Here is a 25,675-nt window from a genome sequence, read left to right on the forward strand (position 1 = left end):
AGATCATGTCAATCAATCGACGGAGCCCATTGTTTGAGATGTCCTCTTCTTGGTGTGGGCATTATCATGCCATGTGGAGGGTATCATGAAGAAGGTTACTGAATCCATGTTGTTCACCAACAAGAGCTTGCCTCGAGATGAGAAAGTATCATTGATGGTTGCATGCATTGACATGTAGACACAACTAGCTGGCTAAGAAAAGTTGTTGTGAAACAATGACGTTGTCCTCGTTATCAAGCTTCTTGACCCATTTCACAAGGGGTCAATGTTTGATTAGACATCCTATTTGAAGGTTGTCTCCTATGTTCGAGGAATTATCCCTTCTACACCACCATCCATACATGACCGATGGGATACGATGTGCCCATGCAACAACCATCAATGTCTTGGGTTAGTAGGTAACCCTCTATAATAACAGCATCACCAACTCCCTCCATAGAGGAATTTGAAGCCTTCCTACATACAACACACCAAGAAGGGGGATATTACACATGTTGGGTTCTGTGATTTGGTTCATCCATGGAAAAATACGTTCCATGGATACGGAAGCGTGGTCAATTGATTCTCAATCGATCTATAAAACAAAACATGTGTAGTACCTTTTGGGGAACTCGTTCCACCCTTGACTTTGCCGCTTCGAGATCGTTCTGAAGCCGTTCACGCGTCCGGCCTCTAGAAGTGTCCACGCGATCACTCGACGCTTGGATCTCCACGTCGTCTTCTTCACTTCTTCTTGAGAATCTAGAAGATGTCCTCACCATGAAGACATGCTTCCTTGGATGAGTGTAGAAGAGAGTGCAGGGGGGGGGCTCTCAAATGATGCTTACATGGGTGCTTAAAATGAGACCCCTTTCCCTCTTTATATTTTACTTAAGGTTTTTCTCAAAAACCCTCCAAAGAAAAATATATCCACCAATGACCTTATGACCTTGTGCGTGTGACCCTCTAGGCCCATGTATCGTTCTAGTTAACAACTTTAATGGCCCAATAACATTTATTGACCAACCTTATTAATTAACTATATCAACATATAGATTAATTAAATAAGGATCGATTTAACCCAATCTAGAGGTTAAGTTTCCATCCCGTGGGGTGCCAAGCTACACCTCATGCTCTAGAAGATACCGAGTAGTCTCGAACTCTCTCATGGAACATTTACCATCATCGGTTACTGTATATGTATAATCTAACATCCGCGCGAGACTCTCGAATGACTTAGAGCATGGTTTATTATCAAACCCTAATCCATCACTCAATTAGTACTGATGCGTAACGGGGATCATTGGAGAAAGCCTTTTCCAATATCCTCACTACCCTGGCCATGGATTTTTCTACATCGTCTTCCTCGAGTCAATCTCCTCTCATACCGAGGGCGGATGATCCCATCCTGACCACTCAATCATCTCCACAAGCTTCTTACTACATCCAATCTATAACTTATTTGAATCCCATGATTAGAGGCTCGTAAGTCATAGTCAAAATGTAATCGTCCACTCACGAGATGTCCTTGGTGTCTCAGGTTAGTGGATCACTTATACAACCGTGACTTGTATCAACCTGCTAGACGTTTAGGTATAATACGATTCATGGATTCATACGGATCAATTCAGTGAACTCTTTCTCCAAAAGAGCACGCACTATATGTCCTTAGTGTGACCACACTAATAGCCACATGATCAACTATACTTATCAAATAAGTAGGATCAGCTAGTGCTATTCTATCCGGGTAATTCGATGTCCGTCTCGACTATCCTCGAATAAGAATATTTCGAATACATGTTTAAAAACTAGTGATCACTGTATTATGATCTCATCATAATTCACAAAGTCATTGCACGTATTCATGGACTTCATTATAAACATCACACAGAATAATAATGAATGTAAATATTTTATTCAATAAACATGGTAGTGTGATTGGCTTGATGGCCACATATATCCATCAACACATGCCTAGAGTAATGATGTTCTCGTATGTCCAAGAATAGTAAAGATTGAATATGAATTTCTATTAGTATTTGCAACAAGTGCTCCATCAAAATGATTATTTTCTGCTGGTCGATTAGTTGTCCCTTACGAGCGATCCCGATTGGAGGGATCGAGTATGAAGACACTTGTTTGCACAAAGTGTTGGTGTGGAGGGAAAAAAACAAAATGGTATGATATCTATATTGACTTTGAAATGGATGTGGAGCCAGAAACATCAAGTATGATTAAAATTTATTTATAATTTATGTTGAGCATATAGATTTTCAAGTAATTATCTACTAATTTAAGATATTGCAATAGCTTTTGAGGGGTAACGCGTTTGGACGATGGACTTATGACGTAGTTCGTGAAGCTTCAAAATGTTGATGCAAGACCAGTCCAAAATTTTGATTCAATCATGAAGTAACATTTTCTTTTGTTACTGTTTGGATAATATAGGTACACTAATTGCTACTTTTCAGACATGTGAAACTTGTTAACTGAAACAAGAGTTGGATTGTGATAAACTGAATTTTGAGTGATTAAGATACCTTAATTACTGTCATTGTGAAATTCAGATCATGCAATGCAATTCAATTTATAAATTTACCCCAATACTTATATGTATAGTGTGAATATCAGGGATCGTCCAAGAGAGGATTAGTAGGTAATGAGATGTTCAATCTGATTAGTGGATTTTGAGCTGAAGTTGGGAGAGGAATATATAGGAGATAATAGGAGATAATAGGATTTCTTGATCTTGTCAAGAAGATCAAGAACCTCAGGATGGGTAAAAAGAAGTTAGGATTGTATTTATGAGAAATCTATTTAGGCTTCTTGATCTTGAAATCAAGATCAAGAAGTCAGAAATAGAGTAGGGACTAAGATAATGTAAGTGGGAAGGATAATCTATATATGAGCTGATTCAATTTTCTCAAGAGTTTGTAGGAGGTGTCTAATTTTTAAACTAGAAGGAAATGAAATCTATCTAATTTTTAGTTCATTTTTGTTTTCAGGGCTCAATATTCATCTCAATCAAAATCAGATTTGATTCCTAGAAAGGGCGAGAACATTTCGCCCAAGCCAAGGCGATTTAGAAGAATACAATCTAGAAATCAAGACCAGAAAATGCAATGAAATAAACTCAGAACCTTGTTTGATCCAAGAACTTTCTCCTCTGTCTGCTCAGCTGTAGATGGAAGACTCCAGAATGGGCGGAGAGAAAAGAAAAAAAAGGGTTTAAGTACCTTGGGTGAAAGGGTAAAGTCCTTTCCCGTTTGCCCTCGGTCGTCCCATCATTACAAGAGTTCTAGATATTTGTTGGCAATTTCCACCGTTGTATTGAAATTATATGAAGTGAAAAACCCACGATCAAAATTTGAGCATGATCCAACGGTGGAGTTGCGAGATATGAGGGTTCGAAGTGGGTTGTCTCTCCACTTTACTATTTTCTCTCTCCTCCGCCTCCTCATGTTCTGTGCTCATTTTGGCTCTTTGTTCTCCAAATTTTTCCCTCCAAATTCCTCCAATCTCATGCTGAAACCTATCATCTGAAATATTTTGACTCAAATAAGCCTTTTGTCAAATGTATAAATATATTCTGATATCAAAATGTCCTGGAAGAATACCCAAAGAAAATCAGAAAAATCATATACTCACCAAATTAACTTCATTTTGATTTAGTGCTCAATAAGTGGTTCTAATGCAGATAAATGATAATTCCATATGAGAATATGCATTTAAATCACTTTAATACCCCCAGATAACACGCATTTATATCATTTTACAACTGAATTTGTGTGTTATCAGATTGTTTACTTCATATTTGAATCTTACATCAAATGTTGCATGTTCCATGTAGTACATTATAGATGCCAGGAAGTCGCTTTAGGAAGTGGAAGCCCAACCTCGACGCATACCAAGCCGAAGTGTGCAACTACTCCTTCAATACCTCATGACGAAACCACAAGGCTCAAGTGTGCACGTCATCAGCTATAATTCCAAATCTGACAATGAAAATAATGGCATACCATACTCAATTTACGAAGACGCAACTACCAATGTTCTTCCATTCTCATCATAGTGAATCAAATTGATTCAGGCTAGTTGGAAACAAATTCTTGCAAGCCTTCACTAACTCTAGTTGACCCCATCGTCAAGGCACACATCCTAGTAAGCCGTGATATGCATTATGACCCATGAGCTGACCACATCTACTAGAGCTGATACAACTTTTCCCAAATGATACCCATTATGTTTATTTCCAATCTTTACTTTTATAGCATATGTTTGGTTAAGTTTCCTAGATTCACATCAATGTTGAACATTAATGTAGCATGAGACATTTATTTCATCTACATAATCACATTATATAATTTTTACTATTAAAAAATGAATATGAATATGTAGTATGTTTGATAATGAAATAACCCTATTTTTCTACATGGTATCTATTATCCGTGTCGATATTGTATTCAACGTTGTCATTGCTATCTGCACAATGACATCGATACCTGATGTCAACATTGGATAACATACAATTAGAACAATAAAAGTATGCTTTCATACTTCTTTTTGCTACATATTTTTGACTTGCACTTGCATTATTCACCATTTAAATACAAAATGAAAGAAATGATTTATTTGAAAGCTCTATTTTTATATTCATGATTGATTTTTGAGACGAACCGCCTTAGACTCCTTAGAGTTTCTCACATGTTTTTGGAGTTTTATTTGAAAAACAAGACTGCGATAAATGCAATGAGGAACTTTGGATACAAATGGGAGGAAAGGTGAAACCCGAGCCATCTCATAAATAACAAGAAGAGGTTCAATAGACAAGAAGACAACTCTAGAAGCCCATTCAAAACTCCTTATGAACCGGTCAACTAAAGGAAATAATTATGGAAATAATTCACACTTTGAATTTGAAAGGTCTGTTTTCAAATATGGGAAGGAGGGAACATAGATCTAGGCTACGAATTAAGTCATTTTTCCCCTCCAAACCCTCAGAATTAAATCCTATGGCTGGGAGAGTTAGGGCACTTCTTTTTAATCTCTTCTCCCCTCTCTTTGTATCTCATCTTGGATTTTTGCTCCCAACTTGTTATTGGTGACCTAGTGCATTAGATTTTTTTATTCATTCTTGTTATAAAAGAGTGTGGGAAAGATAGTTTAAGGGTGATCTAGATTTTTGGAGAAAGACCACCACCTGGCTGTTAGGAGAAGTGGCAACAAAGTTTGTGTGATCTCCTGAATGTGTGATTTGAATTTTATCAACTTCTTATTTAGATATTATATTGGATATCTTAGACTTCACATTCCGATGCATTAAACGACACTTAAAAATTCCTCTTGTAGCAAAAGTTACATCGTTTTTAGTCAAGTACTTGTTGGTGCCCACTTTTCCCTCTCAGCATAATGTTGCCTTTCACAATTGCGGAGAAAGGTTCTCTTTAACCTTAAACTTTATTTAAGGCACTAGAAAGTCCCCAAAGATTACTAAATATCACATTAAACTATTGGAACTTATCTAAAACATAATAAATCTTTATTTCATTTATTTAAAAGAATTTTCACAAGTTTTCATTTATTCCTTTCATTTTTTACTCTTTATAAATTAGTTAAAAAATGTTGAAAAATATAAAGCACCTTAACATTATTTTAAAATATATTTGAATTGCAATTTACTCTCTCATTATCTACTCCTTGTGGATTCAACCCTTACCCCTACTCCAAGTAAGGGGAAATTTATAGGTATTGTTGCATAAATCAGAGCCCCAAAGCAACTTATCTAACCCAAATTGTGGTTTATTAATATCCATATAGCATTATCCAGTACCGTTATCTGTTCACCAAGATATAACGTTATTCATTATCGATATCTGAATCTGTCATAGTCCCCATTAGTAATTTTTGGGATAACGGATACCATGATATCTGATTATGGATATCACATACGGATACTGGTAGTAGACCCCTATTCACCAAAATGCATTTTTTTCTTTTATTTTCTTGTTTATGTTTATTTATTAAAATTAAAGAGTTCAACCGTACAAAGTTTAAAATAACATATTAGAGAGAAGACTTGAACTCATTAAACTTAATAACTCTAAAGCACATTTTTCATGAAAATAATTGAACTCGTAAAGTGTGTAAATATTATATTAAAAAAGTGTTATTTTAACGAAATGTTTCATTTAATGCATGAAACAATAATCGATGTAAAAATGAAGATAACATCAGTAAAATGATCCAGAAATGGCCTTACGATGTGTATGTTTTCATGAATTATTTCAGGTTCATCAGAATTGAGGCTTCTATATATTAGATCCAAAACAAATTGCACAGAAAAATATTGAATCAATAACGGTTTTGAAAATCACAAACATAGAAAAAATTATAAACATCACCTTTTCGTGGATCTAATCTCTGATTTCTTGGTCCCTCGAGTGAGCATCTTCAAGCTGTTCGTATGTCCAACCTCTAGGCATATTCATGCAATCTCCGAATAGCCAAATCTCCTCTCTTTATGTGAACTTTATTTAAAATCTGATTTCCTCTCTATCTACCCTCCACTATAAAGATCACTCAAGGAAGAGGAAGAGAAGAACGAGGGGGGAACTCAAACTGACTGGCATAAGGTATCTAGTGAGAATGCCACCCTCTATCTAATATCATTCGGGAAATTTTCATAAAAACCCCTCAAATTTTTTTACAAAAGTCTCCACCGTGGGGAACAATTAGTAAAATTCCAATACTTTATAATTTTTTTTCCAAAAAAAACAAAAATTAGAGGCTTACTCTCTTTGAAGCGGCACTATATATAAAACCCGGCTTTGAACTTCGCTTCAGAAAGTTTGGGAGAAATGCTACGACTGAGGAGCTTCGTCTCTCCTTCCATGGCGGATTCCTTCCTTCTTCAACGATTCTTATTCTCTTCTTCACCGACGCAACTCTCCAACGACGAAGAATCCGCTGTCTTCCGCATCGTAAACTCTTCTCCCACGCGAGAATCCATGGCGAAATCCCTCCAAGACAGCGGCATCCTCCTCTCCAACGACCTAATCGACCGAGTTCTCAAGCGAGCGAGATTCAGCCACAGCAACCCCTCAAGAACCCTAGATTTCTTCTCCATCGCGGCCCAGCAAAAGGGCTTCTTCCACACCCCAATCTCCGTCGACACCATGCTGTACATCCTCGGCAGAAGCCGCAGATTCGAAGAGATTTGGCAGATTTTGAGAGAAACGAAGAGAAAGGACCGATCTTTGTTGAGCCCCCGTACCGTTCAGATCGTCCTGGGGAGAATCGCCAAGGTCTGCTCCGTCAAGCAGACTGTTCAGAGCTTCTGGAAGTTCAAAAAACTCGTGGAAAACTTCGATGTCAGCTGTTTTAACGCGCTGCTGAGGGTTTTAACCCAGGAGAAGACCATGGTTGATGCAAGGAACGTGTACCATAGTCTGAAGCGTGATTTTCGGCCTGATCTTTACACCTTCAACATTCTTTTATCCGGCTGGAGATCTTCAGAAGAAGCCGAGGCGTTCTTCGAGGAGATGAAGGAGCTCGGTGTGAAGCCGGATCTCGTTTCTTATAATTGCTTGGTTGATGTGTTTTGCAAGAACAGGGAGATGGAGAAGGCGTTTGAAACTCTGGAGAAGATGAGGGAGGAAGAGATCTACCCTGATAAATTGACCTACACAAGCATAATCGGTGGATTAGGATTAATTGGGCAGCCAGACAAGGCCAAGAACATGCTCAAGGAGATGAAAGAACACGGATCTTATCCAGATGTAGCCGCTTACAATGCTGCAATTAGAAATTTCTGCATCGCCAAGAGATTGCAAGACGCTTTTGCACTGCTAGATGAGATGGAATTGAAAGGTTTATCTCCAAATCCCACCAGTTATAATATTTTCTTCAGGGTTTTTTACTGGTCGAATGATTTAACCAGTGCTTGGAGATTGTACCAGAGGATGAGAAATCGCGGTTGCTGGCCCAACACGCAGTCATGTATGTTTGTAATCAGGCTTTGTAAGAGGCAAGAGAAGGCGGGAATGGCGATTGAGCTGTGGAATGACATGATCGAGAAAGGGTTTGGATCTTACATATTGGTTTCTGATGTGTTGTTTGATCTGCTGTGTGATCTTGGATTGTTGGCGGATGCAGAGAGGTGTTTTCTGCAGATGGTGGGGAAGGGGCAGAAACCCAGCTTTGCGTCGTTTAAACGGATCAAAGTTCTTATGAAGCTCGCCAATCAGCATGAACAAATAGAGAACTTGAGCAAGAAGATGTCTTGTTTTGGGGTTTCCTTGGAATTTGAAGAACAGGGGAAGAATGGAAATTCAGAAGGGGATCATTTCTTGGCCTTGGGTTCAGCTGGGTTGCAGCGATATTAAGTCAATTTCCTGCAAACTGGAAGAAGTCGGAAGTAAAGAGCGATTTTTGGTTCCAATCCCAGCGTCGGATTCTGCAAGTTTTGCCGAAGTTTTATCCGAATTTCCTGCAAACTGGAAGGAATCAGTAGTGAAGAGCGAATTTTGGTTCCAATCCCAGAGTCGGATTCTGCAAGTTTTGCAGATGTTTTATCCGAATTTCCCCCAAACTGGAAGAAATCAGTAGTAACGAGTGATTTTTGGTTCCAATCCCAGCTTCAGATTCTGCAAGTTTTGCAGAAGTTTTATCCCGATTTCCTGCAAACTGGAAGGCATCAAAAGTAAAGAGCCATTCTCCTCGCCAGATTCTTCAAGATTCGAGGAATCATATCCCGATTTCCTTCAAACTGGATGGCATCAAAAGTAAAGATGCATTCTCCTCGCCAGTTTCTTCAAGATTCGAGGAAATTTTATCTAAATTTTATGCAAAGTGGAAGGAATCAGAAGTAAAGAGCCCGATCTCCTCGTCAGATTCTTCAAGATTTGCAGAAATTTTATCTAAATTTCCTGCAAACCGGAAGGAATTAGAAGTAAAGAGCCCGATCTCCTCGCCAGTTTCTTCAAGATTTGCAGAAATTTTATCTGAATTTCCTGCAAACCTGAAGGAATTAGAAGTAAAGAGCCCGATCTCCTCGCCAGTTTCTCCAAGATTCGCAGAAAATTTACCCAAATTTCCCACAAACGAGGAGGAATCAGCTGGAAAGAACCGACTCCCCATCAGATTCCGCGAAGTTTTCAAGACTTCGAGCCATATTTTCGCGCAGAACCAGAAGAAAAATCACCAAGGAAGAGCGACTCACCGCAAGACTCCGCAACACTGCCCCACAATTCCAGGTAAATCCCCTGCAAAACGAAAGAAAGAAGAGCTCAAGTTGGGCCGTTTACGAGCCCAAAGATTGAATCTTTGGGAAGGGGAGGGGGGACCCATCAAAGATCATCTCTTAAAATCTATTCGCGGCCGTCCCCTCGTTCTCTTTTTTTTTCTTCTTTTTTTAAAGGGGGTGGGGATGAGCTCGATCGGCAGTGTTCGTCCGGGGGGGTGGTTGATCGGGCGGGGTAATGGGGAGTTGGGCGGGGCGAGGTGGGGTCGGAAATTGGGGGCGGTTCGGTGCGGAGGGGCGACGGAGCTGAGAACGTGCCGGCGGTGCAAGCGGCAGTTCGATCCCTCCCTCAACCACGCTGCCGCCTGCCGATTTCACACTGCCCATTTTGGCGGTATGTATTCTTCTTCTTTTCCTCTTCTTTTTCTTCTGTTCTCCTTTTTCTTCTTATTTTCCTCTTCTTTTTCTTCTTTTCTCCTTTTTTTCTTCTCTTCTTCTTCATTTTCTTCTCTTCTTCTTCCTTTTTTCTTCTTATTTTCCTCTTCTTTTTTTCTGTTTTCCTTTTTCTTCTTATTTTCCTCTTCTTTTTCTTCTGTTTTCCTTTTTTTCTTATTTTCCTCTTCTTTTTCTTCTTTTCTCCTTTTTTTCTTCTCTTCTTCTCTTCTTCTTCCCTTTTTCTTCTTATTTTCCTCTTCTTTTTCTTCTGTTTTCCTTTTTCTTCTTATTTTCCTCTTCTTTTTCTTCTTTTCTCCTTTTTTTCTTCTCTTCTTCTCTTCTTCTTCCCTTTTTCTTCTTATTTTCCTCTTCTTTTTCTTCTTTTTCCTTTTTCTTCTTATTTTCCTCTTCTTTTTCTTCTTTTTCCTTTTTCTTCTTATTTTCCTCTTCTTTTTCTTCTGTTTTCCTTTTTCTTCTTATTTTCCTCTTCTTTTTCTTCTTTTCTCCTTTTTTTATTCTCTTTTTTTTTCTCGTTTCTCTTCTTTTTTTTTCTTCATTTTCTTCTCTTTCTTTCTTCTTCTCCTTTTTCTTCTTATTTTCCTCTTCTTTTCTCCTTTTTTTCTTCTCTTCTTCTTCCTTTTTTCTTCTTATTTTCTTCTTCTTTTCTCCTTTTTTTCTTCTCTTCTTCTTCCTTTTTTATTCTTATTTTCCTCTTCTTTTTCTTCTTTTCTCCTTTTTTTCTTCCCTTCTTTTTCTTCTTCTCGTTTCTCTTCTTATTTTTTTCTTCATTTTCTTCATTTTCTTCTCTTTCTTTCTTCGTCTCCTTTTTCTTCTTATTTTCCTCTTCTTTTTCTTCTTTTCTCCTTTTTTATTATCTTTTTTTTTCTTCTCGTTTCTCTTCTTATTTTTTTCTTCATTTTCTTCTCTTTCTTTCTTCTTCTCCTTTTTCTTCTTATTTTCCTCTTCTTTTCTCCCTTTTTTCTTCTCTTCTTTTTCCTTTTTTCTTCTTATTTTCCTCTTCTTTTCTCCTTTTTTTCTTCTCTTCTTCTTCCTTTTTTCTTCTTATTTTCCTCTTCTTTTCTCCTTTTTTTCTTCTCTTCTTCTTCCTTTTTTCTTCTTATTTTCCTCTTCTTTTCTCCTTTTTTTCTTCTCTTTTTTTCTCCCTCTCCTTTTTCTTCTTATTTCCTCTTATACTTGTCCAACTTCTGATTTATTCTTCTACTTCTTTTCTTTTTTCTTCTTCTTCTTCTACTCCTTTTCTTCTTATTTTCCTTTCCGTCTTTTACTTTTTTTCTTCTTATACTTGTTCAATCTCTGATTTCGTCCTCTACTTCTACTTTTCTTCTTATTTTCCTCTTACACTTGTTCAATCTCTGATTTCTTCTACTTCTCCCTTTCTTCTTATTTTCCTCTTATACTTCAATCTCTGATTTCTTCCTCTACTTCTCCTTTTCTTCTTATTTTCCTCTTATACTTGTTCAATCTCTGATTTCTTCTTCTACTTCTTTTCTTTTTTCCTCTTCTTCTTCTACTCCTATTCTTCTTATTTTCCTCTTCTTCTTTTACTTTTTTCCTCTTATACTTGCTCAATCTCTGATTTCTTCTTCTTCTACTCCACTTCATCTTATTTTCCCCTCCTTTTGTTTTTTTTTCTTCTGATTCTTGTTCAGTCTCTGATTTCTTCTTCTACTTCTTCAACCGCTGATTTCTTCTTCTACTACTACTACTGCTACTTCAATCTCTTATGTTTTCTTTTTCCACATCTTCTATCTCTCGTTTTGTCTTTCTTCTTCTACTACTAATTCTTCACTTTCTGGTTTCTTCTTTTACTTGTAATTCTTCACTTTCTTATTTCTTCTTCTTCTACTAATTCTTCAATCTCTGGCTTCTTCTTCTACTACTAATTCTTCAATCTCTGGTTTCTTCTTCTGTGTTTTTAACTGCAAGTACTATTTTCTGTCGAAAACTATGCAGAATCTATTACTCGCTGTTTCAGGAACGCTTAGAATTGGACCATCATCTTCTAGAATCCAAAATGAGGAAATCTTCAACTTTTTACTCTTTCATTAACACTGTCTTAAATATCTGTCAGAACCTTTCTCCTTTCGGTAGAAGCTCTTGGAACTAAAACTCCCCAAATCCAAATAATTTTCAGGGTGTTTCATTATTCCTCCTTTTTGAAGGCCTTTCAAGAGATAACCAATGACCCCTTTCACTTTCTTTTTTCTTTTGAAATGTTTGAAAACTGTGCTCCCTTTTCTCTATCAGAAATCCAAGAATTTTAAAAAGTTCTTCTTCTTCTTCCAGGGGAAACGAAGAGAAAGTTTGAGAGTGTGCACACCGGGGGGACATTGACGACGCCGGGCTCCGGCAAAGTTCTTCAATACTGGCACTGCTGCGGATCTGAAGACCCGTCAGATCCCGGTTGCACCCGCGGCCCGCATTTATCCTACGACGACGATTGAATCCAAATTTCTGCCTATCCCATCTTCTCAGGTTTGCCAACAAATCAACAAAAAATCCACGGAATTTTTTTTTAAATGTCATCTTGTCCTCAAGCAACAGATATTTGGATTGAAATCAACCCGTAAAGTTGATACTTCATTCACTAAAGAAACAGACTTATAGGATGAGTCCTCATTTTCTTCACTTGAATAAATAAGAATTGGAGATAGGCAAAATTAAATTTAAGAAACCCTTGAGAATAAAATGTTTACCTGACTTGATCAAGCGTTCAGCTTTTGTTGGCGCAAACTATTATTAAACAATCGTAAATTATGCCAAGGTTTTTCTAGGTTAGTCGAGTACTGAGTCAATCTATACAAAATGTACATCAATCATCCAGTACATGTATTGGAGTTTCGCAGTATTTTCATAAGATGCATTTTTCCAGATTTTTCCAGATTAATATCCCAGACTGAAAGAGAATTTTATCATTTTTGGTGTTATCGTCAATTGGCATTAGTGTAGCTCCTTAATAGCCATCTGTTAAGGAGGATGTAGGCTCGTAATTGGGGAAAGGAAGGGAATAGATGAGTCGAAGGAGAGGTTCCCCGGGTAGAGGGGAGAAACAGGAATGATCTGAGGAAAGGTTGAACAGATGAGGCAGAGATTCACCGGGGACAAGCTGCCTGAAGACGCGGAGAGGTAGAGGCAGTCACGAGGACGTGGATCATAGAGGGAGACAGAGCTTGGACATAAGAAGCGAGGAGAGGAGGGAAACGAGAAGCCGACTTAGATAACTTCCAGCCTGCCCTCCTAAAGAGAGGGCTGTGCTATTTAAAAGAAACATGGAAGGGGAGGGACCTAGATGCCCTTAATGGTCAAAAGACTAGAATTCTTCTCAAGAGGGCCAGGGATCATATCAGGGAGGACATCAAAAGAAAGATCTGTATCAAAATCTCCTTCAGTTTTATTATGCCCAACTTGGAAAAGAGAAGAATGGATTGAGAAGAAAAAAATTATGATAGTTCTGTACCTTTACATCTTTTTTTCTTCAAAAGAAAAAGTGATGTACCTTGAGATGAAGGATATGATTTGCACTGGCATTGTTGCATTTATAAACTCCAAGAAATAAATAGTTCTCCATTTCGGAATCCACCAGAGGTATTTTTTCTCAATGAGCTAACAAGTAATTTAAATAATTTCCAGCTGCACGAAAAAATGGGCTACCTGGAAAAAATAATGGAGAAAATTGATAAATTAACCCAAATAAAAATGATAAAAACTTCATGTCACAAGTAGGGAGTCTCCAGGGAGGGTGAACGAGAGAAGTAGAGAACTTTAGGGAAGAAGAAAGAACCCTCAAATTTCAAGAACGACCCTTACACAACCCATTTAGGGTTCAAAGTTAAATAGAAGTGTTATTGGGCCAAATAAACACAAAAGGCCCAATAGCAATATAACGGTCAGGATAACGGCTAGTGCATGAAACTGTGTGCCAATGGGCCGGGCCCACTGACGAGAACCCATTTGACACCTCCTCTCAAGCTGAGGAATGGGTGTCTTGCATTCCCAGCTTGGAGACGAGGAACTCATGTTGATTGCGGGAGAGACCCTTGGTGAGAATATCTGCAAGTTGTTGGAAAGTAGGAACGTATTCAATGCTAATAAGCTTGGACTCCAATTTGTCTTTAATGAAGTGATGGTTAATCTCCATATGATTGGTCTGATTATGCTACACTGGGTCGTGCGCGAAGCTAATGGCAGAATTGTTGTCACATAGAAGCGTCATCGTCGATTCGAGAGAGAATCATAATTCCATGAGAATTCCTCTAATCCATAGTGCTTCACAAATCCCCTTGACAAGAGCACGAAACTCTGCTTCAGTGCTGGATAATGACACATCAGATTGCTTCTTACTGCGCCAAGTCACCAAGGTTTCATCCAAAAAATATTGGTATCCGGTGGTAGATTTTTTATCTACCTGCGAACCAGCATAGTCCGAATCAGTATAAATTTCAAGGGACAGTGGCTTACCTTTTGAGAATGTAAGACTAAGACCAATAGTCCCTTTCAGGTATCTAAGTACTCGGTAGGCTGCCTACAAGTGAGAAACTTTTGGCTGATGCATAAACTGACTAAGAACATTAACAACGTATGAGATATCAGGTATTGTATGTGCTAGATAGATCAGCTTGCCAACCAGGCGCTGATAGGCCAAGTGATCAGTATTAGGTTCATTCTCATCAGATTTATGTTTAAGATTTAATTCCATGGGAGTGGCAATGGGAAGGCATTGTAGGTAACCCTGTTTCATCCAACAGATCAGATATATATTTATGCTAGGAAAGAGTGATACCACTAGATGAACGGGCCACTTCAATACCGAAGAAATATTTAAGTTCACCTAGTTTTTTGATGTCAAATTGTTGACTTAATTGTTGGCTTAAAGATTCAATACCTGCAGCATCGTGACCGGTAATAAGGATGTCATCAACATATACGAGTAGAATAACTATATTACTGGAGGTCAAGCAATGATAGAAGAGAGTATAAGCATTGTTAGCTTCTGGTAGCTTAGATTCTCATCGCCTGTGCGAACCGTTCAAACCATGCCCGCGGTGACTGTTTAAGTCCATAGAGTGCCAATCTGAGGCAACACACTTGTCCAGGAGGTATATCATAGCCAGGTGGTGGTTTCATGTACACATCTTCATTGAGGTGTCCATGTCAAAACGCATTTTTTACATCAGAATGTAAAAGAGTCCAATCATATGTCGTAGCTAGTGAGATGAGTATACGTGTAGTATTCATCTTGGCTACATGAGAAAATGTCTCTATGTAGTCAATCCCATATTTTTGGGTGTACCCTTGAGCAACAAGTCGAGCTTTATAGTGTTCCAGCTGACCATCTGCATGGTACTTGACTGTGTAGACCCATCGACAACCAATCGGGCATATTCCTTGTGGTAGAGAAGTCAGCTCCTATGTATTGTTAATTCGTAAGGCGTCCATTTCAATATCCATTGCTTCTCCCCACTAGGGTTGTGTGAGTGCCTCATTGACTGACCGAGGTTGGTGATTTATTGAAGATGTATTTGGAAGCCTTTATGCATTGTGGAAACTTGTACGAACATAAATACCTTACTTAAAGGGAATGGAGTTATGGATAAGCTTGCCACCATAGCTCTTGCAGAATCAGACAGGAGGTCATTCGACCCAGAAGGAATATCACCTGTACACTCAACTATAGTGGGTTGCACAACAGGTGGAGCTCGAAGTCGTGTTCTGACGAAGTGCTTTGGAAATGGTGGTAAAAGTTGACACGTGGTCCTAATGGTGGAGTTATCCGAAGTACTCTCGAGATATTCTGGTCTCATATCCAGAGCAGGTTTTGGTGTATCTGATGTAATGGTTTCATTGTGATCCTGAAGATGCATAGAAGTTGCAGGCAAATGTAATGGCATGTTTGGATATGTAGATGAAGTGGTATCCTCCACATTGGTAGGAGAGTTGTAGAATTTACTCTCGTTGAACGTAACATCTTTAGAGATCAGAATGCATCGTGTAGGTGGATGTAGCATTTATATCCTTGTTGGGTGTTAGAGTACCCAACAAAGACGCATTTCAGTGCTCGAGGTGACAACTTATTGGTTTGATGGGCCTGTAGATGTACATAGCATTCACATCCAAACACTTTTGAGTTCTAGATCATTGTGTAGTTGAGTATCAGGATAGGCTTGTGAGACCATCTCCCGAGGTGTGCTACCATTGAGATTACTAGTAGGAAGTAGATTTATCTGGTAGGTAGCTATGACTGATGGCAGCCTCTCCCCAAATGATATTAGGACTATGACTTTGAATGATAAGAGCCTAAGTTTTTTCCAAAATGTGTCCTAGTTTTGTTTCTGCCCTTCCATTCTGCTGGGGAATATGGGGGCATGAGGATTCATGAATGATACCGTGAGAATTAAATGAAATAAGAATGTCTGCATTCATAAATTCTCTGCCATTATCAATTCGGAAGCGTTTAATCAAAGTGTCATATTGCCTATGAATCATAGTCTCTAAGTCCTTGATAGTAATACTGATTTATGTTTCACTAAGTGGATCCAAGTAAAAAGACTTACATTGTCGGTCAGTATGAGGAACCAACGAAAACCATGTAGATTACTAAATGGTGTTGGTTCCTACACATCACAATGGATTAACTCAAATACAGTACTTGCTGACAAATCAGACAAATTATAAGTAGTTCATTTATGTTTAGCCATGTGACAGACTTGACACAAAATCATCCAAACATATCCCCTGACATTTTTCAGGAAAGAAAGTTTTTAAAAGATGGAATGAAGGATGTCCTAATTGTCGATGAAGCTGTCATAGTTGGTCCTACTTAGTAAGGAATGATGTAGGCATGGATTCCAAAACCTCCCCTTCAACCGACGCCGAGCTTGAATTGTCCTTGTTAGGAGATCCCAAGTAGTAAAATCCATCCTTTATTCTAGCTAGTGCATGCTTCAAGCCCTTGACCTTGTCACACAAGAAGACATCAATGCCGCCAAAGATCAGTTTATATGAATTGTTTTGGGATAATCTTCAAACATATATGAAATTCACAAACAATTGGGGAACATATATGATCAAGATTTATATTACCCATGCCTTTAACACTGAGCAATGTACCATCAGCAGTTTGTACTTTATTAGGAACATGACATTGATTATATTGTTTTAAAAAAAGATTTTGAATATGTCATATGATCAGTTTCCCTTGAATCTAAGATGCAAGTACCAGATGTGTGCGATAGATTGCTTATAGTAGAGAGGTATAGTGGTTTACCTGAGGTAGCCAAAGAAGTTGATCCAACAAGTTCCATTTCTTTAAGCTTTCTCTGGATTTGTTGTAGTTCATTCTGAATTTTTCCGATATCACTAATGCGGTTGGTAGACTAATCTGCACCAATCTCGTCTTCCACTTGCAGCACGCTGTTACTCTTGCCTATAATTTTATCAGCCCAGGCTGGTCTTCCATGGAGTTTCCAACATGTATCTTTAGTGTGGCGATGTCAACGACAATGGCTACACCATAAATTATCTTTTGTCATCGCCACATGGTCCCTTAGGTTGATTGTGCTTGATGCCCTGCCGATGATTATTGACTTGTGGCGAAGTGAGGTTGACACCCCATTGAGGTGTTCTGGCAGTAGTTGGAGGAGTAACACTACAAGCTGAACTTTGAATTGTTGTACTGGTCAAATTGCGATCAGTACTAATGCCTAGTCTACCTTCCTCCTTTCAAAATTGTTGGACTGTGTCTTCAAATTTTAACTTATGTTCTTGATTGAACAATTGCGCTTGAACCGGTTCAAATTCAGGAGGAAGTCCTTTCAGATACCGATAAACCCTATTACGTAATACATATTGACAATCTATAGAGTTGGCTGTAGGTGGTCTATAGAAATCAATTTCCTTCCATAAAGATTGAGGTTCGTTAGCATATTCTAGTGTTGTATGATTTTCTTGAAGAAGGTTGATAAATCTATCAATGAGGACATCTATACGTGATTCATCTTCTTTCATAGAGAAACATTGTTGAGTGTTGTCCCAAATTTCTTTGACATTCTTGTAGTCTGAATATGAGTCACTAATCTCTATCTTCATGGAGTCTAAGATCCAGGTTAAGAGGACATCCTCCTCACACCTCCATTTAAGATATCTAAGATCAACCTCTGAAGGTGGATCTTCTGTCAAACGAGTGAGCTGACCACGAGCTGGAAGTGTTCGATGTATATATTCATCCACCGATATGAGTTATGACCGGTGAACAGGTTTCTTGATGTAGTTTTTGGTAACTACGTATACCATTTTTCACCCGTACAGGTGAAAGAAGCACCCAGTTCTTCCTTAGACATGGGTGAAATATGCAATATAAAGCATATTTCACCGAGCATGATGATTCGACCTCCGAGGATGAAGGCCCAACAGAAGACGCCCAGCTCAATACCATGCATGTGGAGTCACTGGCCGCCTTAGGGCTCACCTCACCCCATGCCCTTCAGATCCAGAGGGTGATACGAGGGCATACCGTGGGGGTCCTCATCGACACTTGCGCGACCACCAACTTCATTTGTCATCATCTCGCGCACCAACTAGAGCTTCCCTTTAGCAGTGCACCGCCTTATCAGATTCTGTTAGGCAACATCACAGTCACACAGAGGGACACTCAAGTCATCGCAGTCCCAGCAGATCTCCAACGGTATACGAAGATCGTCACCCCCCTAGTGGTTGCTAAGCTCAACAGCAGTGTCATCCTTGGGTATCCCTAGTTGCACACCCTTGGTTGGACCTAGACACATTGGGACCTTTTCCTCTTAAAATTTCAGGTCGATGGGGAATTGCACACCTTGGAGGGAAACCCCGACAAGTGTCCCTGCCATGGGGCATGCCACCAGTCCAACCAAGCGCCATGCACGTTGAATGCCATTTATATCTCACCTTCAAGCTCTTCGCTGCCATCCCCCCCTTTGGCCAACGCGCATGCGCTCCTGGAGCAACGCTTCCCTTGGGTTTTCCACCATTCCAGGAGATTTGCCCCTCAGCGCGCAATGGATCACTAAATCACCCTCTTGCCATGTACGGGTCTGGTCAACTCCTGCCCTAACCACTACTCATTGTTAGAAAAACTAGCTGGAGCGACTGGTTCGGGAGCAACTAGATGCATGCCTTACCCGGCCCTCGCGCAGTCCCTATTCGAGCACAACATTACTGGTCTGCAAGGACAATCAATGGAGATTCTACATCGATTATCATACTTTGAACAAGATCAACGTCCCCAACCATTTTCCCATTCCGGTGGTCGATGAGCTGCTCGAAGAATTATATGGCACATCTTACTTCTCCAAGCTGGATCTCAAATGCAGCTATCACTAGATTGAGATGCACGACCACGACATTGACAAGACCACCTTCAGAACTCATTTGGGGCACTATGAGTACGTGGTCATGTCGTTTGGGCTCTCCAACGTACCGGCCACCTTTCAAGCCTTGATGAATCTCCTCTTCCAGCCGTTGCTCCAAAGGTTTGTCTTGGTTTTCTTTGACAACATTTTGATCAACAGCAGCAGTCGAGACGAACATGTGGACCACCTCTCCCAAGTCATGCAACATTTTAGAGGCTCATGCCCTCTACGTAGACGCCAAGAAGTGCTTCTTCCTCCAAAGTCACTCGAGTATTTGGGGCATTGGGTTTTCTCTGAGGGCGTGGCCAGGGATGCAGACAAGATACGAGCCGTCTAGGATTGGCTAACACCCCTTACCTTACGGGACCTCTGAGGGTTCCTTGGGTTGGCCAGATACTACAGGCGGTTCACGGCCGGGTTTGCCTCTATTGCTTTGCTCCTGACTCACCCCCTCAAGAAAGGCATGTTTGAGTGGTCTGCCGACACTCAAGTTGCCTTCGAGCAACTCAAGCATGCCTCTCCACACTCCGGTTCTTACTCTCCCTAACTGTTCATTTGAGTTTGTGCTGGAAACATATGTGTCGGACACTGGAGTGGGCACCATGTATATGCAGCACAATCGGCCCACAGCTTACTTTAGTCAAGCCCTTCCTCCCACCGCTCATGCTGGCTCTGCCTATGCGCGGGAGCTCATGGCCATCGTTCTCACCGTCCACAAATGGCGTCACTACTTGCTCTTCCAACCTTCGTCATACGCATGGATCAACAAAGCCTCAAGCACTTATTAGAGTAACAAGAAGTCGAAGGAGATTACAACAAGTGGCTCTCCAAGCTCCTAGGCTCTAGTTTCTCCATCCAATACAAGGTCGGTCCCTCGAATGTGGCCGTAGAGACTCTCTCCCGCATTCCCCCACATGAGGCCCTTGCCCTAGGGGCTATCTCGTAATCTCATTGGGGAGACCTCCCGACAATTCGTCATAAGGTGTCCAAGGACCCGAAGCTCTCAGCCATCGTCCACGCCATCAAAGCAGGCCATGCATCTCTACCTCACTCTAGTGTCTCTAATGATACATTGCTTTTTGGTGGCAGGTGGTGCTTCCCAAGTCCTCCACTTTCATTCCACTCATTTTGAGGGAATTCCACACAACGGCAGTGAGAGGACACAGAGGGCTCCTCAAGACTTACAAACGCATCATCCAAAAGTTCTTTTGGCATGAAACACGACATCAAATACTTTGTTGACAGATGTCACATTTGGCAGCAGAACAAAGCATCCCATCTCACTCCTGTTGTACTCCTATAGCCTCTTCCCACACCAATGCGCAGTTGGGAAACATTTCTATGGACTTCGTAGAAGGCCTGCCCAAGTCCAACAGCCTCGACACGATCCTAGTGGTGGTGGACCGACTCAACAAATACACCCACTTCCTTGGCCTTCGTCATCCCTTCTCAACCAAGGAGGTGGCCGACATATTCACCCGGGAGGTCATCAAACTGCAAGGGACCCCTACTTCCATCATTTTGGATTGCGATAGCGTCTTCATGAGTGGGTTTTGGTGGGAGTTACATGCCCTCCAAGGCACCCAACTCCGACATAGCTCCACCTATCATCCAGAGACAGATGGAAAGACGAAAGCGGTCAACCAGAGCCTCGAGACTTACCTCCGTTGTTTTGCAAGGGATCAACCATGCCACTGGAGTCATTGGTTACATTGGGCCGAGTTCAGCTACAACACCTCGCACCATTCTACTATTAACATGACTCCTTTTGAAGCTGTCTACAGGAGACCACCACCCACTTTCCTGTGCTACGGCTCATTTCCCATCCCACTGGATGAGATTGATCATCTTTTCTGTGAACGGGACACCCACATGGACCTCTTACGACAACACTTGGACTGCAGCAAAGCCACCATGAAGGCCCAAGACGACAAACACCACCGCCCCATGGAATACAAGGTTGACGATCATGTTTACCTCAAGCTTCGGCCCTACCGCCTGCAGTCCCTGGCCAAATGGCCCTTCAAGAAGCTCTCTCCATGCTACTTCCTCCCATACCCCATCCTCAAGTGCCTCAGTCCTGTCGTCAACCACCTCAACCTCTCGGAGGATGCGCAATTTCATCCAGTCTTCCATTTGTTCCAACTCAAGCGTGTTGCCCCCAACAACGTACCTCCTCAGCCGCTCCGTCACTTCTCACTAAAGACCACACATGGCACGTAGTCCCTTCCAAGATTATCGCCTTCTGTCCATCCACGACGGGAAGCCAAGTACTCACTCATTGGGAGGGTCTTCTTGCCTCGGAAGCTTCATGGGAGCTGGCCTCCGCTCTTCGTGATCAGCTCCCTTCTTTCTAGCTTGAGGACAAGTTAGTCAAGATAGAGGGGAGTATTGATATGATCTGGCAGCAGGTCTACGCTTGGAGGAAGGCCCAAGCTGGGCCCATTATGCAAGCACATGCCCATCCCGCATCATCTCCTATTTAAAGGCTTCTCCCAAATCTGAAGGAGGGGCACTCACACAGTAAGCTCCTCTCCTCTCCTTGCCCCCATTCCCTCTCTCCTTGATTCCTAGCTCTCTCTCTCTCTCTCTCTCTCTCTCTCTCTCTCGTGGTTTGTTGGTCGATGCACTCTCCCTCTGGTCTAGCCTGCAGCTACTCTCCAGCAACCATTCCCGTTTCTCTCCTCTCCACCCTAGGAACCTTCTCTCCTATCCTTTACCCCCTATTCTGTCATCGACACTTGAAACACGGTTATCTCATTGAACGTTTGTTTACATTTGACTATCGACCTGTCCCTGACACCGGTACGTATCAGATCATTATGCATTAAATTCATATTTATTCTTAAGCCAGTCATGATATCTCAGAAACCCTCCCAATTAACAGGAATAATATGACAAAATAGATTAAAACAATATTATCGCCTGGATCAAAATTATGGACAATTTCAATTTTCCGATATCCTCCCAGTGATTTCATTTCTTCGTGAATGTAAAATAGGAAGATCATCATGCATTAAGCATTATGATCACCATCCATTAAATTCATATTTATTCATAAAACCAATCATAAATCTCAGAAACCCTCCCAATTAACAAGCAAAAGATGATAAAATGGATTAAAAACTATCTCACGAGCTGGATGAGAATTATGGATGACGAGAATTTCATCTATTAAAGAAGTTGAAGTCCTTCAAACCTGGAGTAGCATTGGAGGAAGGTGTAGCCAAAGAGGCCAGGGATCATCCATCGCGTGTACGAGCCGGCTTCCTTGGCTATAGTGGGATCTTGGGCTAAAGTAGAGAGTATGTCTCATGTGAAAGCCTAGATTAGAGCTAAAGGGATGCTTACTAGAGTGAGCACAATCATAGCCCTTTGCATGTGGATGCCGAGCATTTTATATTGTCCAGCACCGAAAGCCTGCCCACAAAAGGTTTCCGAAGTGCTCCTCATCTACATCTACAAGATGCAAGAAGATGGAATGATGAGAACAGAGAATTGCCAATGATCCGATCTGGGCCGGTGCTGAGTAAATGATCTGCGATGGAGCTGCACTTAATCTGTAAATTGTTCAAATACGAGATGGCAGTGATCTTTCACATATTTTGAAGAATAATCAGCGACTTGGAGTCATGTAATCTGCAATCACTGGCCGATGTTTCCCCCCGTAATTCATTCGATGAATACTCGAATAACGAGTGTACTGTCCATAATTTGCATAATGATGGATATATACTATGGTTATCTTGACGATGACGGATCCATGAATTTATCGAGCCGACGCCGAAAGCATAATCCCCATCTGACGCTTTACAGTGCAATTTGCAGGAAAACATCGCCTTGGATCATCAATCAACGAGGATGAAAGTGTCATATCCCCATAGATTTGTGCAAGAATTTTTGTGAACTACAACGATCCATAACCGCATCTCCGGTTGAACATTTCAGCCATGCTTCACTGCAACATCATGAATACCTAGACAATGACTGAGCCACAAATTTATCCGCCGGCGATCCAAATCCGCATAGATTTCTGCAATAATTTTTACAAACAGCAATAGCATGTATCCCTGCCTCAACAATGATTTGCCCACTATATTCATCAGATTCCGACAACAATGGATAATCAGCAAATCGTCTGCATCCAAAAATTCTGAGAATTTCAACCTTGATAGCAGTGTATCCTCGATGATTTCCAAAATCCACAAAAACAACAAAAAAACAGTATCAACAAGGAAATGAGGAATACGAGGAGGCTGAAACCAATGACGCCGGCAAAGGACAGGGCCATGGAAGCGCTAGCGAGAGGAAGCTCTCCAAGATGACTGACGATCATGAGAGAGATGACGTTTAGAGAGAACTGCAACACGCTCGACGCAATCAACAGCCCAGCCAGTCTCGCCTGCCTTCACACTTCTCCCACCAACCCACTCTCCTCTCTCCTCTCCCCGACAAGCGCGTCTACCTCCATCTCTACTTCCTAAACAACTTCACCCCTCCAAACCTTTATATAGTAGAGGGGTTGGGGTAGTCAGTACCTTAGCATGTGTTAGTTGAGCTACACATTTTGACTTCACATTTGTTGGAGTAAACAAACTTATCCATCTCACATTTGAGTTAGAGTCTATAAATTTCTCTACAATTTGTTGGAAACAAAGTCGGTTTATTTACACATTTTTATTTCAGGTTTGTTCATAACAACAGACTTATTCATCTCACATTCGAGACAATATCAACAAATTTCTCTCAAAGTTGTTGGAATAAAAGTCGGTTTATTTACGCATTTTGACTTCACCTTTGTTGGTGTCAACAGACTTATGCATCTCACATTTGAGTCTAAGTTTACAAATTTATCTGTAATTTGTTGAAGTCAAAGTTTAGAAATTGATTGCACCAGGTTGACTTTGGAGTCAACAGACTTCTTCATCACACATTCGACTCAAGATCAACAAATTTCTCTCAAAGTTGTTGGAATGAAAGTCGGTCTATTTACGCATTTTGACTTCACCTTTGTTGGCATCAACAGACTTATGCATCTCACATTTGAGTCAAGATCAACAAATTTCTCTAAAATTTATTGCAATCAAAGTTGATTTATTTACGTATTTTGACTTAATCTTTGTTGGCGTCAAGAGACGTATGCATCTTACATTCGAGTCAAGATCAACAAATTTCTTTCGAAGTTGTTGGAATGAAAGTCGGTTTATTTACGCATTTTGACTTCACCTTTGTTGGCGTCAACAGACTTATGCATCTCACATTTGAGTCATAGTCTACAAATTTCTTTACAATTTGTTACAGTCAAAGTTTGAAATTGATTGCAACAAGTTGACTTTGGAGTCAAGTGTTATCCATCTCACATTCGAGTCAAGATCAACAAATTTCTCTCAAACTTGTTGGAATGAAAGTCGGTTTATTTATGCATTTTGACTTCACCTTTGTTGGCATCAACAGACTTATGCATCTCACATTTGAGTCTAAGTCTACAAATTTATCTACAATTTGGTGAAGTCAAAATTTAGAAATTGATTGCACCCGGTTGACATTGGAGTCAACAGACTTATCCATCTCACATTTGAGCAAGATCAACAAATTTCTCTAAAATTTATTGGAATCAAAGTCGGTTTATTTACGCATTTTGACTTCACCTTTGTTGGCGTCAACAAACTTATGCATCTCAGATTTGAGTTAAGATCAACAAATTTCTCTAAAATTTATTGCAGTCAAAGTTGATTTATATACGCATTTTGACTTCACCTTAGTTGGCATCAACAAACTTATGCATCTCACATTTGAGTCTAAGTCTACAAATTTATCTATAATTTGTTGAAGTCAAAGTTTAGAAATTGATTGCACCAGGTTGACTTTGGAGTCAACAGACTTATTCATCTCACATTCGACTCAAGATCAACAAATTTCTCTCAAAGTTGTTGGAATGAAAGTCGGTCTATTTACGCATTTTGACTTCACCTTTGTTGGCATCAACAGACTTATGCATCTCACATTTGAGTCAAAGTTTACAAATTTGTATAGAATTTGTTGAAGACAAAGTTTATAAATTGATTGCACCAGGTTGACTTTGGAGTGAAAAGACTTATTAATCTTACATTTAAGTCAGTATCAAAAAATTTCTCTAAAATTTGTTGCAATCAAAGTCTGTTTATTGACGCTTTTTTATTTCAAATTTGTTGGAGACGACATATTTATTCATCTCATATTTGAGTCAAAGTCTACAAATTTTTCTACAATTTGTTGGAGTCAAAGTATGTTTATTTACGCAATTAGACTTTACATTTGTTGGATCCAACTTACTCATCCAACTCACATTCGAGTCAAGATCAACAAATTAATCGAAAATATGTTGGAATCAAAGTCGGTTTATTTACGCATTGAAATTTCACATTTATTGGATCCAACTTACTCATCCATCTCACATTTAGGTCCAAGTCTAAAAATTACTCATCCAACCCCTGATCCAATATTGGGACATATAACTTGCACTGTCATCCGAAATCCAATTATCATGTTGGAGAATTAAATCCATCAGACCGTTTATTGTCTCTGATATGGAGAGAATGTCGGGGGGACACGGAAACCCAAGCATGCACCCATTCCC

At 40.1% G+C, this 25,675-nt stretch overlaps 2 protein-coding genes across 2 annotated transcripts; both read left to right on the forward strand.

Annotated features, from left to right (window-relative positions):
* Positions 1-6,835: 6,835 nt before the first annotated feature.
* On the forward strand, positions 6,836-8,650 carry LOC144709150 (Pentatricopeptide repeat (PPR) superfamily protein). The gene has a single exon (XM_078582575.1). It carries the CDS (start codon positions 6,837-6,839, stop codon positions 8,361-8,363), a length of 1,527 nt encoding a protein of 508 aa, XP_078438701.1. The 5' UTR covers position 6,836; the 3' UTR covers positions 8,364-8,650.
* Positions 8,597-12,272, forward strand: LOC144709073 (uncharacterized; the record flags this gene model as incomplete). Its single annotated transcript, XM_078582477.1, has 2 exons — positions 8,597-9,614; positions 11,963-12,272. Coding segments are annotated over 2 exons (1,176 nt in total), but the record flags the coding sequence as incomplete, so codon positions are not given.
* Positions 12,273-25,675: the final 13,403 nt, after the last annotated feature.

The sequence above is a fragment of the Wolffia australiana genome, chromosome 11 (genome assembly GCF_029677425.1).
Source record: "Wolffia australiana isolate 7733 chromosome 11, ASM2967742v1".
Taxonomy (NCBI): Eukaryota; Viridiplantae; Streptophyta; class Magnoliopsida; order Alismatales; family Araceae; genus Wolffia; species Wolffia australiana.